Source organism: Sciurus vulgaris (genome assembly GCF_902686455.1).
Source record: "Sciurus vulgaris genome assembly, chromosome: 16".
Lineage (NCBI taxonomy): Eukaryota > Metazoa > Chordata > Mammalia > Rodentia > Sciuridae > Sciurus > Sciurus vulgaris.
In genome coordinates, this window is record NC_136477.1 from 66239427 (window position 1) to 66265233 (window position 25807).

A 25807-nucleotide genomic window follows, 5' to 3' on the forward strand; every position below is an offset into this window, starting at 1 on the left:
CCTTAACATTGTGAAGACCATCTACACTAAGCCCATGGCCAATATCATTCTAAATGGTGAAAAACTGAAAGCATTCCCCCTAAAAACTGCAATAAGGCAGGGAAGCCCTCTTTCACCACTTCTATTCAACATTGTTCTTGAGACTCTAGCCAGAGCAATTAGACAAACCAAAGTAATTAAAGGGATACAAATTGGAAAAGAGGAACTGAAACTATCCCTGTTAGCTGATGACATGATTATATATTTAGAGGAACCTGGAAATTCCACCAGAAAACTGTTGGAACTCATAAGTGAATTCAGTAAAATAGCAGGTTACAAGATCAATGCTCATAAATCCAATGCATTCTTATACGTAAGTGATGAATCTTCAGAAAGAGAAATTAGGAAAACTACCACATTCACAATAGCATTCAAAAAAAATAAAATCCTTGGGAATCAATCTCACAAAAGAGGTGAAAGACCTGTATAATGAGAACTACAGAACACTAAAGGAAGAAATTAAAGAAGACCTTAGAAGATGGAAAGATCTCCCATGTTCATGGATAGAATTAATATTGTCAAAATGGCCATACTACCAAAAGTGCTATATAGATTCAATGTAATTCCAATTAAAATCCCAATGATGTACCTTACAGAAATAGAGCAAGCAATTATGAAATTCATTTGGAAGAATAAGAAACCCGGAATAGCTAAATCAATCCTCAGTAGAAAGATCGAAGCAGGGGTATCGCAATACCAGATCTTCAACTCTATTTCAAAGTAATAGTAACAAAAACAGCATGGTATTGGTACCAAAATAGAAAGGTAGATCAATGGTACAGAATAGAGGACACGGACACAAACCCAAATAAATACAATTTTCTCATACTAGACAAAGGGGCCAAAAATATGCAATGGAGAAACATAGCCTCTTCAATAAATGGTACTGGGAAAACTGGAAAACCATATGCAACAGAATGAAATTAAACCCCTATCTCTCACCCTGCACAAAACTCAACACAAAATGGATCAAGGACCTCGGAATCAGAGCAGCGACCCTGCAACTTATAGTAGAAAAAGTAGGTCCAAACCTTCATCTTGTTGCCTTAGGAGCAGACTTCATTAACAGGACTCCCACAGCACAAGAAATAAAAGCAAGAATCAACAACTGGGATAGATTCAAACTAAAAAGCTTTCTCTCAGCAAAGGAAACTATCAGTAATGTGAAGAGAGAGCGTACAGAGTGGGAGAATATCTTTGCCACTCATACTTCAGATAGAGCGCTCATTTCCAGAATCTATAAAAAACTCAAAAAAGTCTACACCAAGAATACGAATAATCCAATCAACAAATGGGCTAAGGAAATGACCAGAAGATGTACAAGCAATCAACAGATATATGAAAAAATGTTCAACATCTCTAGTAATAAGAGAAATGCAAATCAAAACTACCCTAAGATTTCATGTCACCCCAATTAGCATGGCAATTATCAAGAACACAAGCAACAATAGGTGTTGGCAAGGATGTGGGGAAAAAGGTACACTCATACATTGCTGGTGGGGTTGCAAATTAGTGCAGCCACTCTGGAAAGCAGTATGGAGATTCCTCAGAAAGCTTGGAATGGAACCACCATTTGACCCAGCTATCCCACTCCTTAGCCTATACCCAAAGGACTTAAAATCAGCATACTACAGAGATACAGCCACATCAATGTTCATAGCTGCTCCAGTCACTATAGCCAGATTGTGGAACCAACCTAGATGCCCTTCAGTTGATGAATGAATAAAGAACCTGTGGCATATATATACAATAGAATATTACTCCTCCATGATGAATGATAAAATCATGGCATTTGCAGGCAAATGGATGAAATTGGAGGATATCATGCTAAGTGAGATAAGCCAATCTCAAAGAACTAAAGGACGAATGATCTTGCTGATATGCGGATGAGGATATATAAGGGGTGTAGGAGGGGTTAGTGTTAGGGTTAGGGTTAGGTTTAGGGTTAGGGATAAGGAGGGTGGTAAGAATGGAAGGAGGAAGGACTGTATAGAGGGAAAAGAGGGGTGGGACGGGAGGGGGGAAGGGAAAAATAACAAAATAAATCAAACAACATTGCCCTATGTAAATTTATGATTTTTAATTAAAATAAAATAAAATAAATAAATAAAAGGAGTAAAGGAAAATTTCTAATAGGCAGTTTTATATATGCACAACAGTGTGGATATGCTAATAAAGTCAATTTCATGGAGGGAAGATCAAGCTCAATGAAGCTGTTGTCTAAAACAACAGTACATGAAATGAACTGCTATGAGGCAGCTATAGCCCACTCACTAGACCCCAAGTCCTAAAGACTCATTCCGTTTTATTGATCTTTTAATCTGCAGAGCCTTGTACAGAGGTGAGACTTACACACTGAATAAAGGTTGGATACTAGGGACCATCTTTGAAGCAAATAATCAAACCATTAGACCTAGCTAGGCTTTTTCATTCTGATTACAGCAAAGCATGAGCCCTCATGAGACATGATTTAACAGATAAGAAATTTGGTAATTCACAAAAGACTCCCAGATTTGCACCAGTATTTGATAATTATGCACATATATACAAGTTCTATGTGGTGGGCAGTCCAGTTCATGATCCCTGAACTTCACAAATGCAGAAAAGAAAGTTCCTAGAATTTAACAGTCTGCACTGGACCCTGGCTGCAAATGGCATCACAACACCAGAGACCTGGCACAAAGTGCCTTCTGCCACATTGCCACATTTTTGTAAAGTGGAGATGAACCATGTCACAAGCATTCACAAAAATGCCCAGAAAGTTCCCTTTCAAGAGCTGAGGTTCATTCCAAGATCCACCTTTAACATATAATTTGTTTATCTAGTCATTTTCTTTTTATCTAGTCATTTTCTAGTCTTTAGTTTATCTAGTCATTTTCTTTCCCTATCCAGTTATCCACAACATCTGTTTGATAAGGCTTCATCTGTTTTCCTTCAGAGTATGCCATGAAGAATGAGAGTGGTCCTGCAGGTGAGTAAGATGTGTTTGAGTCCACATAATTCCAATTGGCTGCATGTCTCCCATCCCTGCTTCCAGTTTCCATTCTTCTAAGGAACTGCCACCCCATCCCATCCTTACCAGCACAACATCAAACAAAAAGATACACAATGGAATAATATTTAGCCATAAAGAAGAATAATATTATGGCATTTGCAGATAAATGGATGCAATTGGAGAATATCATGCTAAGTAAAATAAGGCAATCCCAAAAAATCAAAGGCCAAATGTTTTTCCTGATAAGTGAATGATGATATAAAATGGGAGTGAGGGATGGGGTGATAGAAGAATGGAGGAACTTTAGATTATGTAGAGGAAAATGAGTGGGAGGAGGGGGTTATAAAAATGGTGAAATGAGACAGATATCACTGCCCTATGTACATGTATGATGACATGAATTCTATGAATCTACATCATGCAAACCATAGAAATAAAAAAAATGCACCGCATTTGTGTACAATGAATCAAAATGCAGCCTGGAAAAAATAATTAAAAGATGTGTTCACATTAAACAGTCAAAATACTGCTGTATACTCACTTCACACAAAAAAATAAAATCCTCAAAATATTGTTCAGATTTTCTAAAATCAGACAAAGATTGAGGAGGACCACTGGGTCTGAAGGTCACTTTTATCACTCTAACCCAATATTCTCTCCTTACTTATTCAGATTTCACACACCTCCATTCACTCTGAGACAGTAATGTTCCTCATCCACTTCCAAGGACTCTACCTCAGTGGCCACCCATCCTGCACATGAGTGTCCAAATACATCAGCTGTTGCATTCAACTTTTAGTGGCCTACCTTTATCTTCTTAATACACATGACCCTGCCCATGCCCAAATGATTTCTTTTTTCAGTCTATAAGCTTCTGGCAGACCTGGCCATGAAGAATTCCAATGCCCTAGAATGAGGTACACATCACCTTGAGCTCCAAGTATAGCTCTTCTCTTGGGTTTCTTTTCTAGGGATGGGAGAACAGCCTCTCCTCACATTCTTTATGTATGATATTGAAACATTGGTGGCCAATATTTCTCCTCAAACACCTGGGATAAGAAGAGATATGATCAGATCATCATGATGAACACTCTTTCAAGTGCCAGTACAGACTGAATCCCAGTGATCCTTAGTTCTCCCTTAGATGTGACAGGTAACCTGGAGCATTATCAGAAGTTGTGCATAAGGGCCATGCCTAGTTCTGGATTCAACCACATAGTCTTGCAAAATCTTCCCAACTCCCTGTTACAACATGTGTCTGGCCAGGAGCAAAACATATTTGCCATTTAGGGAATTTGGAGTTTTAAGAGTTAAATGTTATAGATTACATGAGCATAATTACCCACTTCTTAAATAAGTGAGTGAACAAATGATGAAATGACCTGTATTTGACACTGAAGGTCCAACAAAGAAACTAATAAAAGTCACTCATATTTGACTAGGTAATGAACTGCACATGAGGTGCACAGTTGTGATGCCTCCCTAATTACCCAGCCAATATTATAATAGTTTCAGTTTCACAGGAACATCGTCACAGTGGGAGAAGGGAAGGGGAGGGCTGATGGAGCAAAATTCTTAACAGTCTGCAGATGTAGGCAGCACTTAGAAAAGCCTGAAAATTTATTTTACAAAATCTACCTAAAAACAGTTCTGAAGGACATAAGAAGCAGGTGACTCTGAATATTAATGTATATTCATGTGTCTAATTAGAGTGTAATCAGCAGAGATGGGCATGGAAATAATAATGTCGCCACATGATGTTTACTTTATATGTGAAAGCATGTTTTCCCACCTACAATTTTATTCAACAAATAAATACTTGCAATCATAACTCCAAGAACTTAGGAGGGCAGCTACTACTATCTTCATCTGAGGTATCCCATTGTCTCAGCTTTGTTGAGGATAGTTATCTGACTTGCCCAAGGTCACAAAGTCACTATTTTCAGGTTTGAGACTGAATCCTTCATTCCAGTGTACTTCATTCAACACCACATTTCCAGATGTCATGTGCTATCTTGTTTATTTATTAATTAATTCAAGAAATACTTATCTACTCATCTGATAAATATTCACTGCTGAGTATGGCAATCACTGTGGTTAAGTTTCTGAGCCATTTCTTCACCTCCAGGGATTACAGTTAGTACAATTAACCCAGAATTGCAACGTGCATACATAGATAGGGCAGCAATAAAGAAGCACTATTTTATAGTACATAATAAAAGCACTTAAAATCCTTCTTGCTTATGAGTGTTGCCATTTCAAAACTTTACATGGACACAGATTTAAGAGTTGGAAAAGAGAAAGGTATGATTCAATAAACATTCCAGGATTGATAACTTCAGATTTATTGCTCATTAAAACTCTACTTTAATTATCCTAGTTTAATTAAAGCATGTAATAGAGTTGATGAAATGCAATTATGAGCAACTGACTCGAGATATGTAATAAGCTAATATTTCTTTAAAAATGCCTTATTGTCACAAGATCTGTGCATTTAAAATGAAGTGACATTTTATTTCAAATGAAAAATTGGTACACAGAATATTAAACCGTTGCCATTAAACATTACATTTTCAACTGAAGTGGAACAAAGTCATTCTTAGAGCCCACCATTATGTAGCTGTTCTGTTTGCAAAGAAATAATTCCTGACCTCACACACACCTTCAATAGCAGCACAGCCTCAGCTAACTGCAGACAGCAAGAGAAGATACTAAAGACCTCAGTTACTTCAACTGCACCAATGAATGATGCAGATCTGAATCTTAACCGTTCATCTACTGCCAAGCAGTGGCCATAACCTGGCCTAACACTGCCTGTGAGACAGCCTTTCTCATGCCTCCTGACAATGTCTAAGAAAATATAAAATTCTTATAATAATCTTGGCCACTGAGGCTTTCACTATGCACAGGGGGATCCTGTGTAAAGCATAGGACAGGCAACTGAGTTAGCAGACTGGACACTATTTGCTTAACCAACTGACAACACATTAGAAGAAATGCCAGAGAAGGAGTTTAGAATGTACATAGTCAAACTGACCTGTGAAGTAAAGTATAGAATAAGGAGTAAAATCAGAGAAAAATACAGGAAATGAAAGATCACCACAATAAAGAATTAGAAATTGTGAAAAAAATACCAAGCACAAATTCTTAAAATGAAGGAATCAATAAAAACATTACAAATTTAATAGAAAGCATCACCAACAGCCTAGACCACTTGGATGATGGAACCTCAGACAAAGAAGACAAAATATATACCCTTAAAAATAAATTCAATTACCCAGAGAAGATGGAAAAAACCATAGACAGAACTTCTGAGAAATATGGAATAACATAAAAATACCAAATTTAAGATTTATCAGAATAGATGAAGGCATGGAGATAAAAACTTAAGGAATGAACAGTCATTTTAGTGACATAATAGACAATTTTCCAAATCTAAAGAATGATATGGGAAATCAAATACAAGGGACTTACAGGACCACAAGTGTACACAATTACAACAGATCCAACACTAAAACAAATTATAAGAATAACTGACATAGAGAATAAAGATAAGACTTTAATATATGTGAGAAAAACAAATCAAACTACATTTAGGGAAAAGCCAATTTGGATTTCAACTGATTTTTCAACCGAGACACTCAAAGACACTCACAGACTGAAGGTGAAGGTTTGGGAAAAAAAAAAAAAAAAAAAACATATCATATATATGGCCTCAATAAACAAGTTGGGGTTTCCATCCGCATATCCAATCAAGTGGACTTCAAGCCAAACTTGGAAGGAATAAAGAAGGACATTTCATACTGCTTAAGGGAATTATACATCAAGAAGACATAACAATCCTAAATATATATTCCCCCAAAAATGGAGCATCTACATACAAACTCTTCTCAACTTCAAGAATCAAGTAGAATACAAAACAATAATATTCACTTACTTTAGTACACCTTTCTTTCCCCTGGATTGAAACTCTGAACAAAAACTAAGTAAAGAAACCATAAAATTAAATAATACAATCAATAATTTAGACCTAACAGACATATATAGAATATATCATTCATCATTGATCAAATACACAAAAGCAGCACATGGATTCTTTTCTAAAGCAGACCATATGTTACAAAACAAAGCAACAATTATCCAATACAAAAAACAGAAATACTACCCTGCATTTTATCAGATCATTACAGAATGAAACTAGAAATCAATAATAAAATAAAAATAAAAGCTGCTCCAACACCTGGAGCCTAAATAACAAATGGACTGCAATAGAAATCAGGAAGGAAACTTAAAAATGTACTTAGAGGTAAGTGACAACACCTAGAAAGCATATCAAAACATCTGGGACACTATGAAGGCAGGCCTAAAAGTAAAGATCACTGCATTGATCTCATTCATTAAAAGAATTAAAGGTCAACAATTAAATGACCTAACTTTACATCTCAAATCACTAGAAAAAGAACAAATCAACACCAAAAGTAGTAGAAGACAGGAAGTAATTAAAACCAGAGCTGAAATTAATGAAATTGAAACAAAAAAAAACAATTGAAAAGATTCACAAAATTAAAAGTTGGTTCTTTGAGAACATAAATTGATAAATCCTTAGCTACATATTGAAGTGAAAGAGATAGAAAACCAAAATTACTAAAATTATGATGTAAAGGGAATATCATGATGGACACTACTGAAGTACAGAAGAAAATAAAATTATTTTGAAAATGTATACTTCAATGAAATAGAAAATTATGAAGACCTTGACAAATTTTGAGACAAATAAACTACCCAAACTGAATCAAGAGGACATGCACAATGTAAACAAGCCAATAAAAACAATAAAATTGAAGATGCTATCAAAATTCTACAAACCAAGAAAAGCCACATACCAGAAATGAATTTTCAGCTGAGTTCCACAATGCCTTCAAAGAAGAATAAACACCAATACTCCTCAAATTATAACATTACATAGAAAAGAAGAGAACCCTTCCTAACTCATTCTATGAGTATTGTGCTGATACAAAAAAAAAAAAAAAAAAAAAAAGAAAAGAAAGGGAAAGACACATGAAGGAGTGAAAACTTCAGATCAATATCCATGATGAACCAGACCCAAAAATTCTTTTAAAAAATTCTGTCAAATCACATACAAAAACACATTAAAAAGATGATGCTCCACAATCCAATGGGGTTCCTCCCAGAGATGCAAGGTTAGTTCAAAATATGGAAATCAATAAACATAATTAATCACATCAATAGACTTAAAGTTGAGAATCATATGGTCATCTCAATAGACAGAGAAAATACATTTGACAAAATGCAGATCCACTCATGTTTAAAACACTAGAAGAATAAGGGATAGTAGGAACATAGCTCAACATTGTGAAAGTCTTCTATGTTAAGTCAAAGGATAACATCATTCTAAATAGAGAAAAAATGAAGCCTTCCCCATAAAAACTGGAAAAGGAAATGATTGCCCTCTTTCACATCTGTTTGACATACTCCTTGAAATTCTAGCCAGAGCAATTGGACACATGAAAGAAATTAAAGGGATATGAATAGGAAAATAATAATGTAACATATCATTATTTTCCAAAGACACAATTCTACATTTAAAAGATCCAAAAACTCCATCAGAAAATACCTACACCTAATAAACAAATTCAGAAAAATAACAGGGTCTAAAACCAATACCATAAATCAAATGCATTACTATACATCAGTATTGAATCAACTGGCGCAAAAATTATTAAAACTAGTCCATTCACAATAACTTCAAAAAATGGGAATCGCCTAATGAAAGAGGATATAGAACTCTACCATGGAAACTAAAGAATCCTACATAAGGGAATGGAGGAAATCCTTAGAAGATGGAAAGATCTCCTATTCTCTAGAATATGCAGAATTAATATTATCAAAGTGATCATACTACCAAGACTGTTACAGATTTAATGTAATTTCTACTAAAATACCAATGACATTCTTCACAGAATTTAAAAAAGCAATTGTGAAATTTATTTGCAAAACAAGAGACCCAGAATAGCCAAAGTGATACATCGTAAGAAGAGTAAAGAAGGAGAGATCACAATGCAGACCTAGAGAGTAATGGTAACAAAAATGGCATGGCATTGGCACCAAAATAGACATGTAGTACAATGGTACAGAACACACAGAGACAAAACCAAATAAATAGGCTTTTCTCATACTAAATTAAGGCACAAAAAACATACATTGAAAAAAAGATAGCCTATTGAAGAAATGGTGCTGGGGAAAATGGAAATTCGTATAATACAAAATGAAATCATAACTCTATCTCTAACCCTGTGGACAAGTCAACGCAAAGATGAGTAAAGTTAGGCACTAAAACAGAGATCCTGCAAATAATAGAAGAAAAAGTAGGACCAAATGTCCACCTAGTCAACTTAGAAATTGACCTCCTTAACAAGTCTCCAAAAGCACAAGAAGTAGATTCAAGTAATCATAAAAGGGATGGACTCAAAATAAAAATCTTCTCAGCAAAGAAAACAATCTGTAACGTGAAGAGAGTGCCTATGGAATGGAAGAAAATCTACCATATACACCTTAGATAAAGCGATAATCTACAGAATATGTAAGGAACTCACAAAAGTTAACACCAAAAATAACCAGATCAGGGCTGGGGATGTAGCCCAAATGGTAGAGTGCTTGCCTTGCAAGCACAGGGCCCTGGGTTCAATCCCCAGCACCAAAAAAAAAAAAAAAAAAAAAAAAAAAAAATCAATAAATAAATGGGGTAATGAACTGAACCAACACTTCACAGGAGAAAAATTACTAATGATCAACTCACATGAAAAATTGATCATCACCTCTAACTATTAGAGATATGCAGCTCAAAACCACGTTATGATTTTATCCCATTCCTATTACAATGATATTTTTTAAAAAAATAAAACATAAAAAATATGTTTTGCTGAGGATATATGGAAAAGGAACACTCATATATTGCTGCTTGGTCTAAAAATTGATTTAACCATTCTGGAAATTTTATTGAGGTTTCCGAGAAAACACAGAATGAAACTACCATTTGTCCCAGTTATCCCAGTCCTTGATATAAACACACAAAGGATTTAAAGCCAGCATACTACAGTGACTCAGCCACATCATTGTTTATAGCAGCTCAGTTCACAATAACTAAACTAGGGAACCAACCTAGATGGCCTTCAACATATGCATGGATAAAGAAAATATAGTATATGCAGACAATGGAATGCTATTCACACTTAAAAAGAAAGTTATGACATTTTATAGTAAATGCATGGATCTAGAGATTACCACAATATGTGAAATGAGTGAAACCATAAAAACTAAAGGCCATATATTTTCTCTGACAGGCAAATGGTGATTCATAATGGGAGGTAGGTGGAATGAAGAATCTGGATTGTGTAGAAGGTAGTGAGGGGAAAGTAATCAGTATAAGGAGGAGAATGACAGTAAAATAATCTGGACATCATTATCCTGAATAAATGTGTGATTACACTACCTTTGTGTCTGCAACACTTGTAGTCTGTGGAAGAATTTGTTCTCCTTTTGTGTACAAATTTTCGGAATGCATTCTACTGTCATATATAACTAATTGGAAACAATTAAAAATAATTATTGACAAATATTTGTCATATTCTTTTTATTTATACAATTTCTTTTCAGTATGATTTTTCTGCTAGTGAGAAATGTGTACTTTTCCATTAAAACCTCATCATATTCTTTGCATTTGTATGACTTCCCTGGTGGTTAATTAGCCATAATTTTTTATTAAAAGCTTTGCAACAATCTGAATATTCCTAAGGCTTCTCACCAGTATGAATTCTCTGAAGTCAAATAAAGTTTGATTTTACATTAAAAGCTTTGCCGCATTCTTTACATTCGTAAGGCTTTTATCCAGTATGAATTCTCTGGTGTTGAGTAAGGCATGCTCTTTGATAGAAAGCTTTGCCACATTCTTTACATTGGTAGGGTTTCTCTCAAGTATGAATTCTCTGGTGGTGACTAAGTTCTGATTTTTCATTAAAGGCTTTGTTACATGCTGTATATTTGTAAGTCTTCTGTCCTGTATGAATTCTTTGATGGCAAATAAGGTTTGATTTTGCAATGAAAGCTTTGTCACATTCTTTACATTGGTAGTGCTTCTCTCCAGTATGAATTCTCTGGTGTTGAGTAAGGTATGATCTTTGATAGGAAGATTTGCCCCACTCTTTACATTGATAGGGCATCTCTTCAGTATGAATTCTCTGATGACAAATAAGGTACAATTTGTTATTAAAAGCTTTGTTTCATGTTGTACGTTTGAAGGGCTTCTCTCCTGTATGATTTCTCTGATGTTTAGTAAGTTTTGATCTTTCAAAGAAAGCTTTGACACATTCTTTACACTGGTAGGGCTTCTCTCCAGTATGAATTCTCTGGTGTTGAGTAAGGTATGATCTTTGATAAAAAGCTTTGCCACATTCTTTACATTGGTAGGGCTTCTCTCCAGTATGAATTCTCTGATGACAAATAAGGTACAATTTGTTATTAAAAGCTTTGTTGCATGTTGTACATTTGAAGGGCTTCTGTCCTGTATGATTTCTCTGGTGGTTAGTAAGTTCCAATCTTTCACAGAAAGCTTTGCCACATTCTTTACACTGGTAGGGCTTCTCTCCAGTATGAATTCTCTGGTGTTGAGTAAGGTATGATCTTTGATAGAAAGCTTTGCCACATTCTGTAAATTGGTCAGGTTTCTTTCCATTATCAATTCTCTGATGGTGAATAAGGTCTGATTCTGCATTAAAAGTTTTGCCACATTCTTTACATCTGCACAACTTCTCTCCAGTATGAATTCTCTGCTGGTGAATTAAGCATGGTTTTTGATAATATAATTTCTGTTGTTCATTCTCACTTACAAGTTTTCCACATTGTCCTGTGTTGTAAATAGTCAAGGTCACACTTTCCATACTTTCCATTAATCACTATTTGAAATATATGTCTTATGCCCTGGTCTGGTGAAAATTCTTTGGTTTTATGAGATGTCATTGCTGAAATAAATGAAAGTTTAAGAAAATTACTTAGTATACTGGGATGAATATATTTTGTATATATAACAGAAAATTATAGCAGAGTTAGCAATGTCAGGACATCAGCAGTGTAGAAGATTAGTAAACCAAGGTAATCATTACTTCAGAAACATGTTACATAAAAGTGTACAGTCACAAATATGTTATAAAATTACACAAATTATTGTAGAGAGCACAATATCAAAGATGACTATATTTCTATGGAGAGCAATATAGTATAGGGAAGCAATGGATCTTACTTTTATCAACCAAAGCCTTTTCTCCTTTCTTATACAACATTATGCAATTAGGAAAAAAATCTATAAGCTGCCTTCACTCTAAGTAGAATAAGGGAAATATAAAACATACACCAATATTTCTGGCTCCTTGAATATTGTGAGAAACTGGTTTCTGTCTCCAAAGATACAGAGATCTGGAAATAACGGGTAGATTTTGGATGATAATACAATGGATATTCAACATGTTTTAAGAGGGTAAGGAATATTAAGAAAAAATATAGACAAAATTTTAAAGAGGAAAAAAAATATATGTATATATATATATATGTCTAGAAGATTTTACATGAAAACAAATTTGAGAGACAATAAAACCCTTGCACAGCCTATGACAATATTACTTAGATGATGCCAATTATTTTCTGATCATCAGAGAATAATGTTAGAAATCAAAAGTGGAAAAGATGTTCAAAAATCCACACATATGTGGCAATTGATTGAACAGTCTTGAACATAATCTTTTTCCAGAATTAGAAATTAAATTAAAAGAACTTTGTACTTCTCAAAGTTACCTTAAGACTCCATGTGAATATCCCTCAAACTCCCAATGATATTTTTTGTAAAGACAGAAAAAACTTATTGTAGAAATTTTAAGGAATATTAAAATTTTATGGATATATCAAGAATATTCAAAATAAAAACAAAATTAGGAGAATGTTGTTTCATGATTTGAGAACAATAAAAACTGCAAATTTTAATTGGTAATAGTGATATCAATTAAGACAGACAAACAGTGAATCTGAGTGTAATAAGGCCTTGCATATACAACAAATTAAGACATTTGAACATGAAATTTTATTACAGCATTAGTCAACAGAGCTACTATGAGGAAGCAAACTAAATATCACTTGAAATGAGTGGATGGAGCAATTTGGAATATATAAATCACAGAATATTTTTCAAGTTAAAAAATAATAAATTTTTGCAAAATCTATAATCAGGATAAATCTTCAGTACATTATGTTAACAGAAATATGTCACTACCACAAAGAAAAACATGGGAGAACTCTACATATATAAGGCAACTAAAAACAAAGAAAAAAACCAAACATTCAAAAAACGTTCTGAACAGTAATGAGAATGCCATCAATGATAGGAGAAGACAGAAATAAGCACTTGATTACAGGGAAATATATTTATTGATTTTTTGAGGTGTAAGAATTCTATAGATGTATTTTGTGACAATTTGAATTAATATTGCTGAACAGTATGCACAATATAGTGCGAGAGCAAGTATTGTTTTGTGGTTTTGATCACAGTTAAAATTTCAAACAAAATATAAAAATAAAAAGAATTGAAAAATGTTTGAAAGATACTTTTAAAATACTATGGTCTACATCCTATAAATGAAAACAAATTCATGAATTATATATAAATGGCATGCATATCATACAGAATTACTATTGTAATTCTGAAGCACAGAGGTAATAATTTCAGTGCCATCCTCACTAACTTTGTGAGAACCTCTCTCCAAATATAAATAGAAAAGGGCTGGGGATATAGCCCATTATTAGAGTATCATTGGATCCTATCCCTATTACATTCATATATAAAAATTACATTACTATGTACATATGCAGGATAAAAAATCAATCTGGATAAAATATAAAATTCATTTAAAAAAGGTATATTACTTATACAAACAAGTAAAAGCATATAAAATTTTATTGGCAATAGAAACAAGAATCATGCATATCTTAATTCCAATAATGTCCTAGTTTGTGAAGTAATGGAAATTGTCATACATTCATAAAATATGGACAAAAATAAAAGTGTTATGTGAAGTGAGGAAACCTCTTCTACAAAATGAAATGTAGTCTATAAAATGAAAGAATAAAGGAAAGAAAAATTTAACCAACAATAGATATATTATTTACAAATGTTTTCATATAACTACATTCTGCAACTCTTACTACATACCAAAAAAGAGCACTTATTGTGAAACTTGACTTTCATTTCTCAGAAAATCCATAATAAGTATTTATTTATAAAGAGCACATGTAAGTGAATTTTAATGAATAAATATATGAATAATATTAAAATGCCTTAGGATATAAATTTACTAAAATGGCTTGACCTAGAATTCTCCAAAAATGTGCACATTTTCACCTGGAGACCCACAAATAATAGAAAATATTTTAGATCATGCCGTCACTCACTAGCAAAGGGAAATTGGGTGGTTAATTTAAATGAATTGAGATATCACTGTAGACACACAAAAAATATTAAAGAATTTTAAAACATGATAAACATAGGGCAGTACATATTCAATGATAATGGGAGAGATAAATCTAAGCTTCTGAATTTTTTTTCTGCTAGATAACTTCTCCATCACTATTTTAAAGTTTGGCTTCTTCCTTAAATTTTGGGCCTCTCAACTGTGTCTTCTTATAAGTGTAGGCCACAATATTTTATATCTTTGAATTACTCTCAGTATCAGTTTTCTTAAGTGAAGGATAAATAACATACCAAGAAAAGGAGAGATTAAAGACTAACAGGAATGTCATTAACATTTTATTTATACCAAAAGTGGCCTGTTTTTCTTGAAAGCTCAAATCTGAAACACATTCTTATAGAGATGTTCCCAGAAGATATTCATCAAGGGAAGTAAATTAAATAATCATAATTAATTAAAAATTGTGAAGGGAAGTTCTGCATACCCAGGAAGACCAAGTTCCTGTAATTCTCTAACATCATATCTCTATATAAGTTTTGTTGAGCTGGCTGAATGTATTTCCACTCCTCTTCAGTGAAATCAATGGCCACATCCCTGAATGTCAACAGTTCCTGAAATAAGAATAGATAAATAAATAGTACAGAGGAGAAGGAAGCAGCCTGAATTTCATCTGACAGTGGCTGCAGACAATGGATTGACTGGAGGAGGCTTTCAAAGCATCAGGCCTTGGATTGACCAAAGAACTTCTGTTGAAGAGGTGATTATCTACTGTTAGGCTGCAGACCAACTTCAGACCACCAAGGGAATGCCAGTTGCCTGCTGTTGCCTGGAATTTCACTGCCACAGTACCCACAGGATTCATTACATGTGGCTGCCACAATTTTGAGACAATAGCCAGTACCCATAGGATCTGTGGATGGACTGACAAAGCCCCATCTCCAAGACCAGTCAGCCCAATTGAATGCACCCTGCCACCAGGACTCCCAGAACAACTGACCACACCCCACCTGCAGGACCCCTGAACTACACAGACCATGCTGTGCTCCAGGACCCCTTCCCAACCAACCACACTCTGCCCCTAGGACGCCCAGCCAACCACACCCATGCCCTGAGTGGCAGCTCCCCATTTGCCAACATACTTGTAAGCCACTGTGGCCATCTTGGATTATCTCAGAAGTGGAAGCTTCCATCTTTAGGTGGGACAAATCCCATCCTGAGAAGCCTGCTGGAAACTGGAAACTCATTGTCATGTACCTCTTATGCAGCAGGCTACCAAAGAATGGGAAGTTTGAATAATACATAACTGTTATAGTGCAGTTTTTTTTTTCTTTTTGAAAAATCGTAAGTTTTTGTTTCTTTACTTTTCTTGCTCTATTTTTCTTTTGCTTACCTGTTTCCTCAGAGTCTTTCTCTCACTTTTATCATGCTAACAATCAACTTCTTTTGATTACACTTTCACACTTTCTACAATCTAGAACTTCTATATACTCTTTTCTTATCCCATTAACAGTTACATCCTACATCGCTTTCCTTCCTCTTTATCCTCCATTAGAAACTGCAGACCTTATTGCAAATCTATCTGTTATACTGTACATAATAATTGAACACATCCTCTCTGTTTATTATGACAATATTGTTAATAACTTCAAAGGGGCTATTTGGTTTTGGGCTGCATACTATGTGTACTGGGTGCTGCTAATATTGATATGACCCTTAAATAAGAGGTTTTGGAAATCTATAGGGTCACTATAATTCTATAGGTGGGAAACTGCAACACCAAAGATCTGCACTGCTAGAGAGGAAGATACATGAACAACATGAAAAAACAAGGGAAGAAAATGTTCCAAACAAACCTGGATTCTACATTCAGAGAACCCAGTGACAGCATGGTAGAAGAAATGTCAGAAAAGGATTTCAGAATATACATAATTAAAACGATTTATAAAGCAAAGGATTTCATAAAAGAGCAAATGCAGGCAATGGAATGATCACTCCAATAAGCAGTTCAAAGTGCAACTTCAGGAAGGAAAAGATCATTTCAACAAAGACATAGAGATTCTCAAAAAAAAAAATGGAAATCCTTGAAATGAAGGAAACAATAAACTAAATACAAATTCAATGGAAAGCATCACCAACAGACTAGATTACTTGGAAGAAAAAAACCTAAGATAATAAAGACAAAATATTTAATCTTGAAAATAAAGTTGACCAGAGAAGATGGTAAGAAATCATGAACAAAACCTCCAAGAAATCTGTGACATCATGAAAAGACCAAATTTAAGAATTATTGGGACTGAGGAAGGCACAGACATACAAACCAAAGGAATGAACAACCTATTCAATGACGTCATATTAAAACATTCCCCAAACCTGATGAATGAAATGGAAAATTGCTGCTTGCCACCGACCAATGGGACAAAATGACATGTACACTTCAGAGGTTCATGAAGCAGCTTCTGCTTTATTCAGATAACACCCTCAATATATAAGCAGACTCATGTATATGCAATTGTAACCAGATATGTCCATCCAATCCTATTAAAGATCAAGCGATCACGTGCTCAAGTATACATGTAAGCTATATCTGTCCATGTGCTAAGCGGCTGAACTAATTATCATACAGCCAATGGTAAATACTTCCTGTTTTTCTCAAGGTGCATTGAGTTCTCTGCCAGTCTCCATCTTAGATGCATGTGGCGTAACCCTGGGCCCTGGGTCTCACCCACCACAGAAAGTCAAATGCAAGAGGGTTACAGAATACAGAATGTACAAAATTACAACAGATCCACAACAAGGTACATTATAATGAATATGCCTCATATATAAAATAAAGATAGAATTTTGAAGGCTACAAGAGAAAAGAATCAGATTACATATGGGGGAAACCAATATGAATATCAGCAGACTTCTCATCCCAGATTCTAATAGTTAGAAGGGCCTAGAACAACATGTGTCAAGCTCTAAAAGAAAGTGGTTGCCAACAAAGAATCTTATACCCCAAAAAGTAACCTTCAGATTTGAAGATGAAATAAAATCTTTTCATGATAAACAAAAGTTAAAAGAATTTACAAATAGAAAACACGTGCTGGAGAACATTCTCAAGAAAATATTCCATGTGGAGGAAATGGAAAACAGCAAGGTAAATCAGCAAAGGGAGGAACTAACTTAAAGCAAAGACCAATCAAAGGAGATACCAACTCAAGTTAAAAACCAAAAACAAACCCAAATGATTGGAAATATAAATCATATCTCAATAAATTAGTAAACCATAAAATGTCTAGGAATTTATTAGCAAATCATCCATCTCAATAGTTTGAAACAAATAAATTTTATAGAAGAGTAAAGAAAATTCTAAGCAAAAAAGTAAAATTAGAAGATATTGAAAATAAACATAACAAAGAATCACCAAAGTCAATGATGGTGCTTTTAAAAAGCAAATGACCCAGATGTAGTGCAGTAAGTGTGTATTCCAAACAACTCTGGAGGATTAGCAGGAGGATCAAGAGTTCAAAGACAGCCTCAGTAACTTAGTGAATCACTTAGTTTCTCAGAGAGACCCTGGTAAATTCAATAATTCAATAAGTAAAAATTATATCAATTATATACTATGTTGTTGCATACATATATGTATATATAATGATGTCTCATTTGAAGTGAATATATTCTGTGAAATTTATTGTGAGTTGATTCTGCTATTTTCCAAGTACCTGAGTATATTGAAAAGTATCTAATTGGGACATATTACTACATGGTGACTCCCTTTGATATATCCATTCCACTGTTTTACATGAAGTCTACCACTGACCAAAACACCATCATGCCACAATAGACTGATGTTATAAAGTTAAAACAATCAGTGTAGACCACATGATAAAATTAATACATGATGGAACTCAAGACAAAACTCTTAATAAGTCTTTTGCTATTTAGACAGTTTCAAATCATAGAGATTGTAGTGTAGGAAAGAAAAACAAAATGGCATTCTATCCAAAGAAAAAGGCTAGGATATGGGGATATTTGTATGATAGTAAAAATGCTATTGTATGCTTTCCTCATACTACATAACCCATTTTCACATACTAAATATAAATATAAGAATTATGAAAAGTAAACTATAAAAGAAAATACAAAGCTGACAGAAGTTGACATAAAAAGTGAGATAGGATGCATAATGTGGTACACAACTAAAATATCCAGTACTCTAGAGGCTAAGGCAGAAGGATCATAAGTCCATGATCAACCCAAGAAACTTATCAAAATGTGTCTGAAAATAAAATTTAAAAAAGAGCTGAAGATATAGTTCAGTAATAGAACACCAGTTTCAATCCCCAATACCAATAAGGGAAAAAGAACAACAAAAAATTTAATTATTTTCAAATTACACAAAATAGTATTTTTAAATTCATAAATTATATAATATTAGAATAAAAATTTCATTCATCAAATGATTCCATGAAATGGTATAAGGACAAATGACCTAATTACCTCATATATAATCAAACACTTATAATAAGAAAACTACAGACTGCAAAAAGAAAAGCAGGCAAGAGACTTGAATATTCACTTTAAATATGCCATGTATAAGTGTTCCATAATCATGAAAAACTAAAAATCTTTAGAAACTAGGTAATGTAAAATAAAATCACATCACATACAAAAAGTTAAATAGTATTGATGAACATGTGGAAGAAAGGCATTCTCATAAATGGAAGATATAGTTTAAACTGCTATTATCCATGTGCAGAATTTTCTTTTATCAAACATACATGATACACCACCACCAGAAACAGAGACTGAAATTACAACATCTGGACATATGAAGACATAAACGTATTCCTCCTGAGTTGAAACCCAGCTGCATGGATAAAAGGGATGTATATTTAGGAAGAAATAAATACTAAGCTGTTAAAATAATGGTTCTAGAATTTAGACACATTTTTGTTATATTAAGTTTGACAAATACTAAAAAACACCATGTATATTTTATAAAGTTGTCACATGAATGTTGTATTTCATATGTAAGAATATTTTAAAAATGTGCAGAATAAGAAAATAAAAATACACAGAAGTACATCAAAGAACCAATTGCTCAACTTATGTATAGATGGTAAAGCTATATTATATTATGTATGTTATATTAAGTTTGACAAATACTAAAAAACACCATGTATATTTTATAAAGTTGTCACATGAATGTTGTATTTCATATGTAAGAATATTTAAAAATGTGCAGAATAAGAAAATAAAAATACACAGAAGTACATCAAAGAACCAATTGCTCAACTTATGTATAGATGGTAAAGCTATCATAAGGAAGACCATTACTCCAAGTCAACTATAATAATGCCTCAATGAAATTAAAGAAGGGAACAATGCAAAAGCATCCAAAATTCTCCAGGAAGTTTTTACATATATATAATTAGCCAAGAACTCTCAGAAATATAAAAGCAAAGTACCAGCTATCATTACCTGATACTAATGTATGTTATGAAATTATAATATTGTAGTAATATAAAGACTAAGAAATCACAATAGAGAAAATTAGATAAGTAAATCCATATGTATCTAAATATTGTTTTTATTGTTAAGTGCAATAAAAAGGACCATATAAATACAATCATATCAAGAAAATTATTTAATGCGAATGAATAATACAATCCAACCAAAAGATAGATATTAGAACTAGAGGCTCAGACCACTGGTTGGGATTGTGTGCAGAATGTGTGCAACACTGGAATTATACCCCACACCACCCACCAGAAAGAAGATATTAAGTGGAATGATTATAAAAATGTAGCAAAATATGAACCTCCTGACTCTAGATCAACTCACAGATATGCCAAATCAATATTTACTCCTGTTTTGAATCTGTCTTAAACTTATAAATTAATTAGAGGCATATAAAGCAAAAAAATTTACCATCAGGGCTGGGGATCTAGCTCAGCTGGTAGAGTGCTTGCCTCACAAGCAAAAGGCCCTGAATTTGATCCCCAGTACCACAAAAAAAAAAAAAAAAAAATTCTACCATCAGATGAGTAGGAAAGTTTGGGTTATACTAGTATACTAGCATTCCTTGGGGAATGACCCTTATAACTGGGACAGGATATTTAAATCCACTGTTCCTCTGAGTAGAGGAAGACAGTTTGGGTCATAAACATAGCACATTTAATTCTAAATTTCTTGAGGTTTGAATTTTAATTTAACTGGTACACACAGAGAAAGAGACTAGATATACATGACTATAAAGATCAGAGAAAAGGAGTGGTTTTCTAGGAAAATGTAAGAATCCTGGGTTTTATTTCATGGGACCAGGGAAGAGGAGTTAAAACTTAAGGGTCCCAATTTTTCCTAAGACATTTGTCAGCATAATCTGCATAAGGCTGTTGCTAACAGTTGAGCTTTTTCTATTCAGCACCAAAGAGTTAACAAGGGAAATACAGTCCATGACTGGCAGCCCAAGTGGAAGTGAAGTACTTCATGAGCCCTCTCCCTCAGCTCACCTCACTAATAACTCCAGGACTAAGCAATTCTTTATGTAAGGAATTTGTCTGAAATTCAAATTTTTCCATTCAATGGACTACATCCTAAACCTCCAGGCTTTGGGAGCAATGACAAATGCACATGTGCATATCACAGTATATCACAAAGAAGAGACCCCATATTGGTATGCAAGCATTTCCATGAGCTAAAATCTCCACAAGGAGCTAAGAAAAAGGATTAAAAGGACAGATCCCTGTTTTTTTCTAAAATAGGATCACATCACCTTCTTTCCATGAGTATAAGACAGCCTCGATTCTAACAAACTTGCATCATAAATATAGTGCACCATTCAACTATAAGAGTTTCTGTGACTTGAGTGCAGCTGTTAGAATGGCTACTATCAAAAAATGGAAGAATAAAAAGTACCCCAATTATATGGATATGGAAGAAAGAAACACTTTAAACTGCTAGAAATGAATTTAGTAAAACCAATTTTTAAAAAGTCTTAAAAGTTGAAAGTTCCTAACAGAATAATAATTGTGGATACATTTCCAAAGTATTTGAAATCAGTATGTTAAATAAATGGTTGCATTTTCATCTTCACTGTAATAGTATTCACATTAGCCAAGGTCAGGAAACAACTGAAGTACATTTTGGATGAAGGGTACCCCAGGAGATTTCTTCCACCTCTAGGACACTCAGCTACTTCCCTGAAAATCTATACTCCTTAAATTAAGTCTGCTGTCTAACAAGATAAGGCCGAAGTACTGATATTCACTAGACTTTCAAGAGACATTAGATGTGCCAGCTGTGGGATCCTCATATCAGATAGTTTTGAAACACAGTACCAAGAAAATATCAGAGAGAAAAGGAGAACTTTCTCACATAATTTCCATCAAGGGAACTTTCAACACAAAGATATTTTGACAAGGTGTCTGGCCTTGGAGAGATAAAAGGAGAATACAAGCACATAGTTTTACAAAGGTAAAGTAATTTTTCTCTGCTTTTCTATCAGGTGAAATTCTCATAAATAATAACAACAACAAAAGCCTTTGCTTTTGTCTTTTTTCTATGGTACTGGGGATTTAACACAGGGGCATGTTAAATATGAGCTACATATCCAGTCTGCGTTTCAAAAATTTGAGAAAGGTGTTTCTAAGTTGCCTCTCTTCAACCTAAATTTCTGATGTTGATCTTGAAATTACCATCTTAGCCACCTGAGTCTCTGGGATTTTACACGTTTGTCATTGCACCCAGGCAGAAAACAAATCCTATAGAAAGTTCTATCCAGTTCTTGATAAAAAAAATAATAATAATTAAAAAATAATGTGCTCATTTGAAATATAATAGGGAGAAATAATTGATAATATTGAGGTTAGGGGAAGTTGTCATTGAAAATATGAACAGGGAGCTGAAATTTTAGGATTTTATTAACATATATATAAAGGTTTAAGCTGTGAGACAGGGTTCTGGATTTCACATTTTGCTTCCCATACATTTAGAATATTCAGGAGGATTCAACCAGGTTGGCATACACCTGTAATCGTAGCAACTTTATGAGTCTGGTCACAAGTTTAAGGACAGACTCAGCATCTGTTTGAAATTAAAAATAAGAATTTCTACGAGTGTAGCTCAGTTTTAAAGGACCTCTGGGTTCAAAGCACAGTATCATCATCCCACCAAACAGAAGAATGAGCTCAGGAAGATGGAAGAACTGAGAAATATACAGACTACACATCACAACTCTCCTCATGCAGGAAAACAATACATGGAGTTGTGATTCTGATGATCTTCTCTCTCCACAATCCACCACACAATCTGGGAATGTGCTGAAATGTATGTGCTCAGATAGAAGTTCAGATAGTGGCTGAAAATATTCTGCAGAAAGATGACAGCCTACTGCTGACATATGCCCCACTTGAGTGGCAAGTGAGGATTCACGATTAAAGATCAACTCCTTATTTTGCAATTTGGCCTTAGACCTAACCACCAGTCTATGATATTTTTCTTCCTATGGTGAAAGCCCTAAGTGAGCAAGTGAACTTGGAATCAAGATAAATTTTGTTGCCAGGCATGGTGGCACACACCTATAATCCCAGCAGCTTGTAAAGCTCAGGTAGGTGGATTTCAAGTTCAAAGCCAACCTCAGCAACTTAGCAAGAACCTGTCACTAAATAAAATTTTAAAAGTCTTCAGAATGTGGCTCAGTGGTTAAGTGCCTCTGGGTTCAATTCCCAGTACAAGAAAAAATTGTGTCTAATTTAAAAGCCCAAACACCTCCACTACATCACATAACTCATACAACTATTCTTATTATTTTAGAACTTGGTTAATGGCACTTATTAAATAAAAGCAGGATTTCTATTGATGTGTCTGTGTGTGTGTGTGTGCGTGATTTTTATATATTTTGCTTGCTATCTTGTATCTGGGTTGGAATGGCCATGGCCAGCATTTGGAGGGAGAAAACCTACCTCTGGTAGCTTTCTGCTTAAAGCTCCCTGTTTTCATTCAGGGCAGTGTCTCTCCAGATTTTTGAACCTGAGAAAAAATACAGATAAGGTATTGTATTTCTCACCTGAAAGAAAAACAGGTAAGAGAATTGCCAGAACCTTTGTGCATATATAGAATAAGTACATACATTCCATATAAACAGAACCTTTTTTTTTTATACCTGATTGTTTATGGGGCTTTCTTTCTAGGACTGGGAAATCCTGGTTCAGTTTATAACAAGGAATGACACCAGCCAGAAGTAATCTGAACCCTCCTGTACAAATCAGCAAAAAAAAAAAAAAGGTCTCTATGTCATTTTCAAAACATAGCTAATAGACGCATGGAGCAGGCAACCCTTTTATTGGGGACACAAAGTAAAAGCAGTGCAAGGAAACAGAATTAGTTGTACCAACTTGAACCACCAGTGAATTGGAATTTGGAATTCAGACAAAGAAGATTCAACCTTTTATGTTGGAAATATAAATGACATTGATGCCTACAGTGAAAATGTTATTGCATTGAAAAGAAAATTCATGCGAGTGGCAGATAATGATTAAACAATTAATTTCTGCAGTGTTTTTCAGGTGGTTTGTCAGCCATGGCCATAGCACATACATTTACTACTAGCCTCCATGAAAAGCATTTTCCATCTGTGTTCTCTAAAATCATTTCCCATTATAGAGACAAGTAAACACAGGTTTCTGGTATTAAATCGCAACTCAGTTGCACAGAGAACTACCCAGAAACAAAACCATATAAAATTTCTTCAAAGCTCCTCAAAGGCTGATTTACTCTATTGTAGAGGATGTGTCTGAGGAAATATTTTCACTCCATTTTGAAGAGAGAACCTAGAGAAGACATTCCAGGAACAACACAAATATTTTTTCCTACTTTCATGCTAAGTAACTCTTCAAAAACTGAGCTTTCAATCTAGATTCCTTAGGAGGTAAGTGTGTTCAGATTAAAGGGTGCAAGAAACCATATAGCATGACCAGAGTCTGAGTATAATTAAGAAGAGAAATAAATCTTAAAGGTTCATAAATTTTAAAGAAAATATATGGAATTATTTCTAAAAATAAATGTCCATTTGTTGCTATCTCTACAACATACCATTTAGAAAACAACAGATTATAATGCATATTTCTTGGGATGCCAAATCTTATCCTATATGATTTTGTATTAAAGCCCCAAATCCAGATAAGACAATGCATGATTCACTGTCCAAAACATTAAAAAAAAATCTTCAAGGAAGGAGTGGATGCTTTTGTGAATGTGTCATTCAACAATTTACTTAACAATGATGTTGAGGAAATATATTCATTTTCCTGCAGCCATAGGGAAGTGAGATTTTCCTTATTTATATATCCTGTTAGAATTTCAAAAGATAAGCCCTAGAATTTCCTTTGAAATAAGCTTGAAATACAAAACATACAAGATAGCCACAATAAAAATGCACGGGAATAAAAATGTAAATTTTTTTATTAATTAAATGCAAAACATTTTATTTTCTTGAAATCCAATACTATCTTCATTTTTGGATATATTTTCTTAACTTTGAAGCCAGAATCCACAAAAGAAATGCAGGAAAATGCCTTGAACTGCCAATTAATATGGGGGATATCTATATCTAAATCTTCAATAATCATAAAAAATTCAAAATCTAAAGAAATATTCAAAATATTTACAGAAATATAAAATTCCATCACAGACAAAATAATATTGATGATGATATAAAAAAATGAATATTTATAAACTCAAGGAGTTTATTATTATTTTTGGAGACTTTTGTTATTGAAGATATATGTTGCTCACTCTCACAGAGACTTCCTAAAATTGCAACATATGTGACCATGATAACAGGTAAGAACACAACAGTACTCATCCAAACACCAACCATACAATCCCAGGGGCATGGCTCAAGTGAATATAAATTTTGGATGAGATAAATAATCATCTGGGAAAAATGGTTACTAGAATCCAAATTTTTAGTTATAGTATATTCACTTTAAGAAATAGTATAAAACTCCATGATTAAGTTTTATATGTGTGCAATATGCATGTGATATTTCACATGTATACATGTTTAGAAAGAAAATATGTAGAACTTATGAGAAAATAAATATTATCAGAAGCACATGAAACACTCACTTACATATCCCATGTGTAGATGATAAAACTCATCATTACAAGGAAGATAATTTTGCCCCAAATTTACCAATAATATACCCAGTAAAGTTGCTATGTGCCTATATGAATATATCATAGTAAATTCTACTTT

General features: G+C 33.9%; 1 protein-coding gene across 2 annotated transcripts in view; it reads right to left on the reverse strand.

Annotated features, from left to right (window-relative positions):
• Nucleotides 1-2901: 2901 nt before the first annotated feature.
• The window catches only part of LOC306646623 (zinc finger protein 610-like), an 827359-nt gene continuing 804453 nt past the window's right edge, over nt 2902-25807 (reverse strand). Inside the window, exons 2-4 of one of the 2 annotated variants that reach the window (XM_079115257.1) lie at nt 15699-15828; nt 15044-15170; nt 2902-3004 (exon numbers count right to left, since the gene is read on the reverse strand). In XM_079115257.1, the coding sequence (XP_078971383.1) occupies nt 2907-3004; nt 15044-15170; nt 15699-15828 (355 nt within the window). In that variant the 3' untranslated portion in view covers nt 2902-2906. Of the gene's footprint in view, nt 3005-15043; nt 15171-15698; nt 15829-23510; nt 23578-23710; nt 23804-25807 lie in introns of those variants that run through there. The other variant, XR_013759897.1, reaches the window with a different exon arrangement.